This window comes from Ochotona curzoniae, unplaced genomic scaffold, assembly GCF_017591425.1.
Source record: "Ochotona curzoniae isolate NIBS_2020 unplaced genomic scaffold, NIBS_Ocur_1.0 contig_2599, whole genome shotgun sequence".
NCBI classification, from domain to species: domain Eukaryota; kingdom Metazoa; phylum Chordata; class Mammalia; order Lagomorpha; family Ochotonidae; genus Ochotona; species Ochotona curzoniae.
Genome location: NW_024465520.1, coordinates 9,997,383 through 10,011,319, shown reverse-complemented (window position 1 = coordinate 10,011,319; position 13,937 = coordinate 9,997,383). Strand labels below are relative to the sequence as shown.

General features: G+C 48.1%; 1 protein-coding gene across 1 annotated transcript in view; it reads right to left on the bottom strand.

Moving 5' to 3' along the window:
- The window catches only part of ARHGEF26 (Rho guanine nucleotide exchange factor 26), a 110,943-nt gene that overhangs the window by 41,161 nt on the left and 55,845 nt on the right, over window positions 1–13,937 (bottom strand). The window contains exon 6 of the mRNA XM_040974927.1: window positions 1,437–1,589. Coding sequence (XP_040830861.1) covers window positions 1,437–1,589 — 153 coding nt within the window. The remainder of the gene's footprint in view (window positions 1–1,436; window positions 1,590–13,937) is intronic.

Sequence of the window (13,937 nt, the reverse complement as noted above, 5' to 3'; positions counted from 1 at the left end):
TTTAAAATCTATGAAAACAAAAAATAACAAACGCAGTTACACAGGCAAACACGTGGCTTGTTTTTTTATGAGGATGATTCAAAAAGGTTCATGGAAAGCGAAATCCAGAGAATCTTTGGTGCCAAAAATGTTTGAAATGCATGCACAATTCTTTTCATAATATGAATTTCCATGAAATTTCTGAACATCTCTTGTACATTCGAGGGTAACTTTAAGGTGTGTACTTCACAGAACAACACCAAGAAGATAAAAAATCTGAGTCAGAAATTTCTAGATGTAAATAGCAGACAAACGAAGAGGCAATTTTAGCATAATGGTGAATAAAGCAATTATGATTTGTTACATACAAGATCTCCTATCTAATCATCCATAAACATATTCCATTAACTAACGTTCTGGAATCTTCTCTCAAGACCTAGACAATGACCTAAGCAAGAAATGTCAATTAGACTGGACGCAGCGATGAGGCTCTGGCCTTTGTTACGGGTCCTCATTCCGAGACAGAAAACCTTTTCCAAAATGTTTCTGGATGTGACAACAGTGATAATACTGACATGTTTAGCTACTGTAATGAAGTACCCCAATGTATATTCTTTCATAAAGAATACCAATATAACTTTTAAGGAAGGTTCAGCTGGGGATTCCAGTAAGAAAAAAAAAATAAAAACTAAAAAGGGCTTTACCTCGTGACATAATACTGAGAGGAAAACTTCCATAAAGATCTAGCTCACTTGTATAACATTGAAGATCTCGGGATGAAGTGGCTTCTTTCCAACACTGCCCGGCTTGCGTCTCCCTCCTCACCTCCCCCTGGGAACTCCACTGGCTCAGTCCGTGGGGATAAATGGTCCCAGGGAGACTGGATGGTGAACTCCCACAGTTGGAGAAAAAAGAAACAGCAGGGAGCAGGGCAGTGACGGTAATTAGCACTTTTAAAGTAACCTATTCGGAAAAGATGTTCTGGTTTGAGGCTGCTCAAAATCCACTGTCTGTCGTGAATGGCAAAGCTTGGGGCAGGGGCGGAGAGCCAGGCTGCCTGTTGCTTCCTTCCGAATGCTCAGTGGCTGAACCAGCCGGCACAGTGCCGAGGCATCCCTGGGGTACCAGGATGACGCAGTGCTTCAAGTCTCAGCTCCAGACCCTATTCCAGCTTCTTGTAAATTCACACTTTGAGAAGCAGCAGGTCCAAGTACTTGGAATCTGGTCACCAATAATTTTATAAGAGCTTTGGTGACAAATTTTCAAAAGGTAATTTTTCGTCCCTAACTCAAACACACGAACTCTAAATGTGATCCTCTCCAGCATTCCTCCCCTGGAAGTAGCCCACAAGGGCACATTTTCTGAATACGGTTTAAGAAATCAATTCATTTCAATCAATGTGGCCTAATTAAAACTGGGTTAGACTATTCAAGCTGTAGCATCTAAACACTGCTTACAACAGCTTCTGCAGAGTTCGCTGCTGGTACACTTCATTTGTGCAGTATTTCACATATGGGTCAAACGTGGAAGCTGTGTGTCTTTCCACAATGTCGCTGATGTCATCTATGAAGATGTTATTCTGATGTCTTGCTTCCAACTCTGTAAAGAATCTGAAAAAAAAAATCCACAAAAAGAAAGGAATGGTAAGCATTTGCACGTTTTCCCTATCTTCAACACAGAATAGTTTATCCTCACATAATGGTGTTAGCCAGGGTCCACAGCATCAACAGCACACAGGAGCAACGCTAGAAGATCCAAAGACACCAGCATCTTGCTGCGTGGCTCAGCCCTGGGGGACCGGGAGCCCTGTGTTCCGTGTCAGAGGAACACCAGCCGTGCTCCTGATCCCGGCCTCCTGCTGCTGCGCGGCTGAAAGACAGTGCTAAGGGCTCAGGTACAGGATCCCGGCGACATGCGGCACCTGCTTGGAGACTCGGCTTTGGTTTGGTCTGTGTGGGGCAGTGCAGGCCCCGGGGAAGTCAACCAGGAGATGAGATCAATCTCCATCTGCCTACTGTCTCCCTCAAATACACTGATTTATTAATTTAGATACTTACTCATCTACATGTTTATGAAAACTGTAACTTTTAATTTACCATATCAACATCATAACTTCTTCAAGTGTTTGGCTTAAAATGATATTAACACTGGGCATTTTTTCGGCCTTGAAGTACATTTTTAGAATATACAAATATCACTGTTTTTCTAGATATATTTTACTAGATTTTATGTATTTCATTGTATTGAAAAGCACATGAATAAAACATTTAAACAAACATTTACAAAACAAATCTGATTTGTTTTGTACCCAATTCTGTGTGTCCTTTCTCTCAAAAGAAAAACACAGCACTTGGGCCCGGCGCGGTGGCGCAAGTGGTTAAGTCCTCGCCTTGCACGCCCGGGATCCCATATGGGCACCGGTTCTAATCCCAGCAGCCCCACTTTCCTTCCAGCTCCCTGCCTGTGGCCTGGGAAAGCAGTTGAGGACAGCCCAAGGCTTTGGGACCCTGCACCCGCGAGAGGCTCCTGGCTTCGGGTCGTCATAGTATCGGCCGTTGCGCTCACTTGGGGAGTGAATCATTGGATGGAAGATCTTCCTCTCTGTCTCTCCTCTCTGTATATCCGCCTTTCCAATGAAAAATAAATAAATAAATCTTAAAAAAAAAGAAAGAAAAAAGAAAAACACAGCACTTTAAATGTATTAATCTGCACTCTATTTATAGGTCTTCCCAATTTATTTTAGATCGCAATTATGGGTTAGCACACTTAGTGTATATATGAATGGTCAGTTGAGCGGCCATTGGAAGACATGGGCTCCATGACAACTTAGAGTTAGCCAAGTGGTGTTATATATCTGTTCACATACACACACGTGTGTTAACATGTATGTTTGTATATCATCACATGTAATTTACGGGTACATAAAAGGCCTTCCAAAAGTGCATGAAAATGAATAGCATGAAAAACTGCAGGGATTTCAAGTTTTTTGCACCAAAATAAATGTGTCTCCTAATTTCATTTTTCCATCGACTATGTGAAGATCTTTCCTATAAGTGTGTGTGTGTGTGTGTGTGCGTGTGGTTACGCACACACAGAGTGCCACTGTTTGTGCATTGCCCCATTCCTCTGCTGATGGACACTTTGGCAGCTTCCATTTTCTGGTCTCTATGAGAAATGCTGCATTGAACACTCACATAGAAGTATTTGAGTTTCTGTTCTCAAGTCTTTGAAGCGTACACCTAGAGTGGACTCCGTCCCAACAGAAACGGAAGCGCAGTACCAAGAACCAGCGAGGAAGCCAGCGAACTGTCAGAGGCCACTGGCCCAGCAGAGCCAGGGTGGCTAGGGAACGGCCCCTCCCTGGCCCCAGTCACAGCTGCATGGCCAGCTGAGCAGTGCGGGGAAGGCGAGGGGCCAGAGACCACTAGTCCAGCAGAGCCAGGGTGGCTAGGGAATGGTCCTTCCCTGGCCCCAGTCACAGCTGCATGGCCAGCTGAGCAGTGAGGGGAAGATGAGGGGCCAATCACAACACAGCACCTGCAAGAGGGATCTGCAGAAATACAGACCAAGCATTCAAGTCTTCATTCCTGGTCCCTAAACACAGCTCCCAAGGCCCTGGAGCTCCAGAGTGATAAGGTGGCTTTTTCTTTCATTCTTTTTCTTTTTATGTTTTTGAGATTTATTCATTTTTTACTGGAAAGGCAAATATACAGAAGAGGAGTGACAGAGAGGAAGATCATCTGTGTGCTGACTCACTTCCCAAGTGGCTGCCACAGTCAAAGCTGCGCCGATCCAAAGCCAGGAGCCAGGAACTTCCCCCGGGTCTCCACACAGGTGCAGGGTCCCAAGAATTTAGGCCATCCTTGACTGCTTTCCCAGGCCACAAGCAGGGAGTTGGGTGGGAAGTGGGGCTGCTGGGATTAGAACCAGTGCCCACACGGGATCCAATGCATGCAAGGCGAGGACTTTAACCACTAGGCAACTGCACTGGGCCCAAGACAGCTTTTTCTTAGGCTAAGACAATAAGCGGTGACTGGTGGCCCTGGTGGATTCAACAAAGGGTGGGTCAGCAGAAAGCTCAGGCCGTGGTTACTGTTGCACGTTTCAGCTCCTAACCTGCCACCCACAGGAAGGGAAGAGGGTTGTGAACTGGGCTCAGTCACCAAGGGCCAGTCCTTTCATAAATGAAACCTCTGGGTGCAGAGAGTCTTGGGGAACAGCGAGGTGCTGGGGGAGCAGTGTGCCCGGAGCCAGCGCTGAGGCTGTCCTCCTGTCCTCACCGGCCTCTGTGCTGTGGACAGGCGTTTGCAGTTGCCCGTTGCTAGGCTGCATCCTTTAGTATAAGCAAGTAACATGGTGCTGTAAAGTGTGTTAGCAGAACTCTGTGAACCTACAAGGTGGCAGGTCGCAACTCCCTGATCTTGTAGCCAAGGAAGACAGACATGTGGGTGACTTGGAAACCTTACTGCTTGCAACTAGCATCTGAAAGGAGGTAGGATTGTGAGATTAAGTCCTTAAAACTTCTGGAGTTCTGGCCCGGTACAGTAGTTTAGTGGCTAAAGTCCTCGCTTGGTGAGCATTGAGATCCAACACGAGCTTGTGGCCCGGGAAAGCCTTGGGACCCTGCACCCATGTGAGAGACCTGGAGGAGGCTCCTGGCTCCTGGCTTTGGATCAGCACAGCTTCGGCCATTGAGGCCACTTGCGGAATGAATCAGCGCACAGAAGATCTTCCTCTCTTGTGTGTCCTCCTCTCTGCATATCTGCCTTTCCAATAAAAAGAAATAAATCTTTTTAAAAAACTGAAAAACTTTTTGGAGTCCAATGCTAAATTCTGGTAGTTTGTGTCAGTACACAACTGAAGTGTAGGGCACTCAGTCACCGTCTGTAGAGCTCAAAACTTGGCAAAGCAAAACCCTACACCTACAGCGCCAGCAGTCTAAGGAAAAACAACGCAGGGAGTGAGTGAGGACACTGCAGCGGGCGTGCCAGTCAAGGGGAGGCTAAGCACAGGCTGGGTCATCAGGTCATCAGCGAGGCGCCATGTGACACAGGCGGCAGAAGCAGCGTGGGCACAGGACAGCTGGCAGGGTTTGGTGAGGGCACAGGAGGAACAGGGGCAGACAATGAAGACTGGACAGTGAACAGTGCGTTGCAGCCAGATTGCCAAGGTCTCACTGTGTGTTGGGGAACTTGGGCTCAGCCTTTACCAGTGGAAACCCATCCGAGGTGTGGAAACCCATCCGAGGTGTGGAAACCCATCAGAGGTGTGGAAACCACAGCACGTCTCTGTTAGGGCAGAGGAAGGATGGAAGGACGGATGGCAAGCCGAAGAGGCAGAAGGCAAGCAGGCCAGTCGCACGGCTCACGTGGGCAGGTGACATCAAAGTCTGGCAGAAGCAAGTCAACAAGACGGGTTCCACATCAGGGTAACAACAGGAGGTAAAAATGAGGAGGCTCAAGAAATTCACTAGACCCAAAGTCAAGGGAAATGCGGGGCTCTCCGGGCTGTGTGTCCACCTGGGCAACAGATGGGTTATGAAACCATTTCTGAGGACAAGGAGTTCAGAGGGGAGAGAGGAGCAGGGAGGAAGCGGCCTAACGCTGCCTTGGGCCTGTCTAATGGAAGCTGAAAACACCCATCTGTGAGAATCAGAGGAACTAGAACTCCAGCTGTTATTCAAAGTCACGGTGAGTCCACAGCTAACTTGCTTTCATTTAATGCAGAGTATCCTTTTATATCACAAATTTTCAAAATTTGATAACAAATTAACTTTAAAAAAACTATTCTTCAGGTCATTATCATAGCATTCTGGAAAAGACATCTGTCTCTCTTGCTTTAAAAAGGATGGAATGCTACACGGATTTGCATGTGACCCTCGCACGGGGTCCTGCTGATCTCTGCATCACTCCACTCTCAACATCCATGCCACAGAGGTGAGCCCGGCAGTAAGTGTCTCCGAGGCACATCTTTCTTAGTCTCTTGTCTTTAGCTAACTGTTAACAACCTGCAGGAAGGCCATTACATAGCCAAAAACAACAGTAACTTGGCTTTTTGTAATGGAAAGGAAAAATTTCATTTATGACCGTGGTAAAGCTTGCCAAACTGCAAGATAAAAAGCCAAACACTAATGGATTTGTTCATTATTGCTCCTTTAACACAACATAGGTGAAGCCACTTTCATTTGGACACGACATAATTTACAGCTTTCTAGGTTGCATTATCTATTTTGGCAAATTTGTGCATCTCACTAAAGGAGCAGAGCTTCAAAAATCCTACCAAAATGCCAATCTTGCTCCTGAAATCTGCATTTGTATAGACCTCTTGCAGACAAGGCCACTCAGAAACAATCCCTCCCACCAAGAAAGGCCAGGTAGCCCTGCTGAGTGCTTGCTCCCCGCGGCCCTGCAATCACGCCCATCCTTCAAAGGAGTGTTTCACTGGAGTGCATCCCCGCCAAGAGGTCCCTCAGCCCACAGGGAGCGCTCTGAGTAGCTACAACAGTCAGCCTCGTGGAGGCAAGTCTCATGGGGTGGGACTTCAAGACGGCTCATGGGGATTTGTCCCGGTTGCAGAAGGAGCCTGAGACACAGCTCGCCCTTGGCCTCTAAGCTTTCCCCTGATGCTTCCGACAACTGCAGAGATGACATATTCCGGAGGATTTGCAACTGCGTTAACTGAACACGGCACTGCATTCCTGACAGTAAAACCAGACCGACAACGAGGCAGCTGCTTCCAAGACACTTCTGCACCTCCAGCTTCATTTTTGCCCTTGTTTAACAGAAGACTCACAAAGGGATCAAAGCTCCTATATTCACAACCTTCTCAGAATTCATTCAGGAACGCTCAGGTGCATACAACTGTTCAGCACTGAGCCTGGTTCAGATGCACCTGTTTCTTTACGCAGCCTCATTTCACATAGTCCTCAAGCCTGCTCTATGAGATGACCAATGCACCCACTATACAGACAAGAAAACCAAGGCTAAGAACACTTATCAAAACTCACCTAAGCCAGACCTGTGTTCACATCACTATAGCTACAGCTTCTGCTCTCAGGTGTGAGCTACCTGTCCATGAGGGCTGGCCAAGCCTCAACTAGACATCCAGCAAGAACCTTAACAGCTGGATCTAAGAGAAAGGTGTGGCTTCCCAGGAAGAGCACCTGCTGAATCATGTCAGCAGGTGAACTGCACGCACAGTGAAGATCTTCGCAGGAGACGTACGCCACGGCAGGACGTGTGCAAGAGAACAGTCAGCAGCCATGCCAGCCGCAGCCTCTGCCAGGTCCGCAGGTGGCTCCAGCCTGCCACAGTGCTCAGTGAGAACATTCCCGGGATGGCATTCATTTGGGTCTCCTTGTCCCTCCTCCTGCTGCCTTCCTCTTTGCCTGAGGAACCCCCACTCCCTGTTCAAGTCTTAGATTAAGCGTCACCTCCTCCAGGGTGCTTTCTTTGACCTGCTGGGATAGCTTAACCTCTCTTGTTTTAAGTCTCTGCAAGTGCCTTCAGCCATCGACTATGAGTACAAGCAATGATTTCACGATTGATGGCATTGCTGTTTCTCTCTGCGTGGTCTAGAAAACAGGCCATGTTCACTGTGTACCCAGGACCTGGCCATAATGCCTGGGACACGGGAAACAAATAATTAATAAGTGAATACATGAATGATTAAGTACAATTTGTTGTTTTAAATGAAGAAATGATAAAGAGGTCATCTATTCAAGGAATTCCGTTCTTTTACCAGGAACGTTGCACCCACAAATTGGTCAGTGTCCACCTACCTTGCTTTTCTGACTACTAAATCAAGCTAGTGTCTATTGCTCCTTAGTTGGGCTTCCAGAGCTGTGCTGGCCACAGTGAGAACCACCAACCAATACAGAACTCCCAGCACACGCCTGCCCGCTTTTACAGTCTTGGCAAGGAGGGTCTCGAACAGGAGACTCAGTCCAGCCAAAGTTTTTTCAATACCAGCCGCACTTACTGAAAAATGTGCTGGACCAGCCCCAGTTCAGACAGAATTCTGGTAAAGCAAAGAAGCTCAGCGTTTGCGCTCTGAGAGCACCCAGCGAGGCGCTCTGGCTCTGCTCAGTGCTGCCCTGAGCCCTCCTGGGCATGGCACCATTACAGGACATTCCTCCTTCATTAACAGCCATCGCCCTAAAGCCAAACCATTCCTGGACTTCCTCCGTGCTTGAACCAGTCATCTCTCAGCCTAAGTGGCTAGAGGATTCCTCCAGAGAGGGTCATGTTCACTTAAATGTAACATGCCAGGCAGGTTTCACAGTCTAAGTTGCTGTTACATAATAAAATATCTCCACTAGAAAAAGAAATATTCCAGATAAGTGGCAGCAAAGTATGTGCTGCTGGAAATATTTTCCCTAACAGAGCACCGAGAGAACATTCCGTGCTCTAACAATGAGCTTGTACTCTGCTGTGGCTCAGTGGGGCGTGGGGCCTTCACACCGGAGCAGTCATGCCGACGCTGGAGGTGAGCATCCATTCGCGTTCGCGTGGGTAGCAAACGCACGCACGTGTGCTAAGCTTCATGACAGCAGGCATCACTGTCTACGCACTGGGTGCAGACACAGAATTTGACTCCAAGCATCCATTCTCAATCAACCTAAATGGATGGGGAGCGAGGATTTATGAATAGCCCCCCAAAGAACACTCATAGGAAATGTCTTATCGGCTCTCCTGGCTCTTGCTTCTTCATCAGAATATCCTGCACCAGAGATCCGGCAAGGGTTGCCTCCTCGGGAGACTGCATCTCCTCGCATTAGCCCTTTCTTTTGAAACTTTATCTCTGGATTGATCATCAAAGAGATAAGGGTGGGTGTTAAAAGCAGTTTGGAATGTAAGACAAAAGTTCTAAACCAAACTACCCAATGGCTCTTCTTCACACACTTCGCTCCCTTTTTCCTCCTTGTATTCTCTGGGTTTTTCTATCGTAAAAGTTCTTATCATGCTTTTCAAAGCTGTAGGATCGGCACAGATGTGAGGCCGATGTGACTGGGGTGATAAGGTGATCTCCAGGAGACTGAGACAAAGCGCTGCCATGCCCTTAATCCCACACAACCCAGAGTTTAAGGCCAGCTGCACACCAGCACCTCAGCTCAAGGCGCCCAGCTCCACCCAAGAAGGGAAGTGCTGGGGAGGCAGGGCGGGAGCCGGGGAAGGGAGGGCCGAAGACTGGAGATGCCCGTCCTCAGACACTGCTCTGCCTTCCTTCATTCTCCTCACTGATAATGGACTTGCTAGAAGGAATGTACACAGGCCCGTTCAGAAGAGAATGGTTTTGAAACGTCCTTGAGGCTTACCAGCAGACTGCACGCTAACTTGAAAGTGGGAATTCAAAGTATTTATCGTCTCATCCTCAGTCACAAAGAGCGGAGGGAAAGGCTTTGTGCTGCCAGGAACCTCCTGTTTCAGATGCGTGCGGTCAGTTGTGTTTCATTTTCTCCTGGAAATGAGGACCAGCTTCCAGAGACGGACAGACACCATGAACTGGCACTCTTTCTCGCCTCAGAGGAGAGGAAAAGTCTGTGTTTTCACAGGCTGGCTTATCATGAATGGTTTTACAGGTTTTGATTATGTCTAATCATTTGTACCTAATGGGACTCCCTCCTTCCGACTAAAATATGACTAGGATGACCAAGACCAAGGACGACTGGGTCACTGCTGTGTGCCCACGGCCCAACAAGGAAGAAACACTCAGTTCTTGCACTGAATGAGTCACAGCTCGTTGCAGTATGTCTCCTTCCTCCACTGGTCAAATGCTGCCTGTGAGTGTATCAGACACGACTGCAAAGCCACATCGAACCATCGGGTCCTCCCAGCAGAGGCGGGCCACAGGAAGGCAGCATCAAGCGAGTCTGCCGCATGGCAACCTTCTCAGCTGTTGGGACTCGCACGGCAACGCTCACAGTGTACGCTCAGGCTGCGTCGCAGCATCAGGAGTGGGCTTCCAGCCTACAGAAGGGTTTAGCTAACCCTTCGCCTGGCAAAAATTCACTGAAAGCACAAAATCTAGAACAGGTTAACTGTTTCCTTGTAGTGGAGGAGGGATACAGAAGCAATCCCCCGACCCTTTCTTGCCTTGGCTGCCGAGAAGGGGGGCGTGCACCCTTCCTCACTGCAGCTGCCAGGAGCCCTGGGCACGCACGCTTTCTTCACCTCTGCTTCCGTCCTGTTTTCCCTTCCCCATGTCCACAGCCTTACTGTGTACATTCTCTCGATGGAAGCTGCCTGGAGCCGTCTAAGGGGGCAGCTGGGAGCTTCGGGATGAACAACAAACCAGTAAGTTGGAGAGATGTGACTTCTTAACTGCTGCCTGGAAACGGCACGAAGAATGAATGGACAGAACAGTGGGAAAAAGTCAAACATCACAAAACAGCCCTGTCATGCCCAAGCCCTCTCTCCTGTTATGGACTGCTCATGCTGGGACAACAATGAGGACAGGACGGAACACGTGTTTCTTCAGGCCCTATTTCCAGGCCCCTCTCTGGGAATATCATGATATCCAAATCAGAATTCAGTGAAGAGGTAAAAATATTATTTGAAGTGAGTCCCAAATCTTGGCTCACATACCTTTTCTTTAAATACACCCCTAAAAGCGAGACAGATGCTTTCCAAGGCTCTCATTGGCTTCTCTTTCTTCTCCTTCCTTCTTTTCTTTTCCTTCCTTCCTTCCTTCCTTCCTTCCTTCCTTCCTTCCTTCCTTCCTTCCTTCTTTCCTTCCTTTCTTCCTTTCTTTCAGAAAGAAATGGGACACACAATTTTCACAAATTCTGTAGATGGTTTCCCAAGACATAATATTCCAAGAACAATGGTGATGGTCAGCAGGAGGTGAACAGACTTTCACGCTTTCTCACATTTTTTTCAGGCTGCTCCAGCTTACAGAGCAGCCCTGTTCAGTGGCCTCCTCACCTTCACTGTTATCAAGGCCTTTGCAAATACCTCCTTTTAGACAGTTCTTAGTGTTGCTGAGCAGAATATTCAGAGAATAGAATCTGTGGGATTCCTGTCCTATTTGAAGTGGATCTGAGAATGATGATCGACTTGCACTTTTTCACTGATGGAAACAGAGCAATGCAGGAAAGAAGATGAAGGTTGCCTTCAGTCCAGCCAAGGGCAGGAATCAGCTCAGGAGAACCAGACAACCAAATGAGGAGGGAACCCAGCAGGAAGCAGAGGGAGGCGTCAGTGCGGGCGAGCAGACATGGCAACAGCACCGCCTCTCAGCCATCTCTTCCACCAAGGCCTCCCCGCCCGCTCTCTTTCCCACTCTGCAGCTTTTTCTTTCCCTCTGACATCAGTGACATGGGGTTTCTCATCTCACAAACAGACGCTACAATGGTGCAGTTTCACAGTTTTCTTCTATTAAAAAAAAAAAGATTTATTTATTTATTGGAAAGTCAGATATACAAAGAGGAGGAGAGACAGAGAGGAAGATCTTCCATCCAATGATTCACACCCCAAGTGAGCGCAATGGCTGATGCTATGCCGATCCGAAGCCAGGATCCAGGAACTTCTTCTGGGTATCCCGCACCGCTGCAGGGTCCCAAGGCTTTGGGCCGTCCTCAACTGCTTTCCCAGGCCACAAGCAGGGAGCTGGATGGGAAGTGGAGCTGCTGGGATTAGAACCGGCGCCCATATGGGATCCTGGCACATTCAAGGCAAGGACTTTAGCCACTAGCCCACTCCACCAGGCCCAGTTTCACAGTTTTCAATGACACACTAGAGCAAGACCAGCAGGGCCTGGCAGCGTGTAACACCTTAGAATGTACCCAGGCACTGCTCTGGAGCCAAACCTCCCGAACTCCAAAACCCCAGCCCCTTCTAACCAGCCATGGCACTTCGGGCAGCTTACTGAACATATTCATGCATTTAATTTCTCAGCAGCCAAGTGAGAATAATAATGCTAAGACCTCAGAAGCGTCTCACGATGAATAAACCAATCAAAACATGATAAAACAGCAACATGATTCGGCACATGGTACATGTTCATTAATATTGACTTATCCCATGAAGTGCATCAGTGCTTTTCCCTGCTGCAAGAATTCACAGAATTCACATGTCTTTCAAACAATGCCAGGAGGCTTTCTTCCACTGCCAGTGCACTGAGTTCAAGCACAGTAATCCAAGGTCCTCTACGTTCATCAATTAAATCTGGGGAGGCAGGTGCAACATCATCCGGCCATATACCAGATTTTTAAACAAAATGACAAGCATACAAATCCACCTGTAGAAATGCAATGGGTGTCAGAATAACACAACGAAAGGAGGGTGCAGACAGAGGTCTCCGGGCAGCGTGTGTTGCCACCTACTCACATTCACAGTCCCCCGTTCCCCTAGAAGCAGTAGAACATGTCCTTACATGTTCAGGGCATTGGACTCCTTCACTGCGAAGAAGCCATGGCAAAACTAGAAGGCAACGCAGTCAGGCTTGGCAGGCACACAAAGGATTCCATGTTTATTTCTGGAGCCCCTGTGGCAAGCTAAATCATGAATTCCGATGATGACCATGAACTTACTTATGTGGTAAACGTTAGGATGGTCAGAGCAGAGGGGAGGCCAAGCTTTTTGAAAAGGGAAGGGTTCTGAGTCAAGAACACAGGTGATCTCTAGAAGCTGGACCAAAAAAATGCTCTCCCTGCAGCCTCCACAAGGAAACAACCCTGGTGAATCCCTGGGAGTCAGCGAGGCTGACTTCAGACTTAAGCAGAAGCCTGTGCTGCTGTGTACAGGAAACAAATGCAACCCTATAACCTAATTTAGAAACTCTCTCTTGTAACTCCCCTCTCTTCTCACTAGCCGGTGTGTAATACCTGCGTGAAGGCTCCTGGCTTATCCCCGGCCTCTGACGTACAGCTTCCTCATCTGAACCTGGAGCTTCCAGGCCCAGCTCCCTTCTCCACTCATTTACTGTTTACTGAACACCTACTATGCGCCCAAAACACACAGCCTATGGAATTTCCAACAAAAGCTGCTGCCCTCAAGCTGCCCATAATCCAGCTCCCGGAAAGCCAGGAATTCTGTTTCAAGCAGGGCTATGCTGGAGCACATACATACATATCCACCTGAGTTATCAATGCTGCAAACGGGCTCCAACGCCTTCCCTGCTAGTTCTCGGACACACACACCCCCGAAGGCAGTGTCTGCCAGGGAGGAGGAAGGGCATGAGGAAGGCGAAGAAATGGCCTGAACAAAGATGAGAACACACAGACTGTGTCCTGGGAATGTGGCGGTGGACTCAAGGCTTCTTAATGGGCTACCGAGAAGCCGCAACCACTGAGCTTGCATGCTGGGTTGTGGTATCAGCAAATTATATAAGCACCTTTCTTCTTCTAAAGCGAGACATGTATAGTCTTTGGAAGTCTATGAAGAAACACTGATTTGTATAACAGTTCTTACTAAGTGGTACACAAAAAACTGGGAGAGGACAGGAAGATGGGTCAAGACTAAAGACAGCCTTGTCCACAGTGGTTTGCCCCAATTTCTTAAGTGGAGCCACGGAGGCTTCCACTATTTCAGGAGGGGAACCCTGGATCTAACAGGGGAAGGGTAGGAGGAAGGCTGGGGCAAGGATGCACTGTGAGGAAGAACAGGTGTCCAGCCATGGGGCCATACATCTCAGCCACGTTAGAGACTGCCCTTACGCAAAAGGCCAGGCCAACTTACGCAGATGACCGAGCTACTCCACTCCAGTGCATACACAAGAGAAATGAAGACTTCAGTACAGAAGTGCGCACACTAACACTTACAGCAGAATAATCTACAATAGTAACAACAATAACAACAGAAATAATAGGACTCTCCAGGCCACAGAATGCTACCCCGCCATGAGAGGACATTGAGCGGTGACACACATCCTGCCTTGAGGTCACTTTCTAGACGTTCCACGAAGTGCAAGAAGCTGGTCATAAAGTGCAGAGTGTGGATGACGTCACTGATACAGAA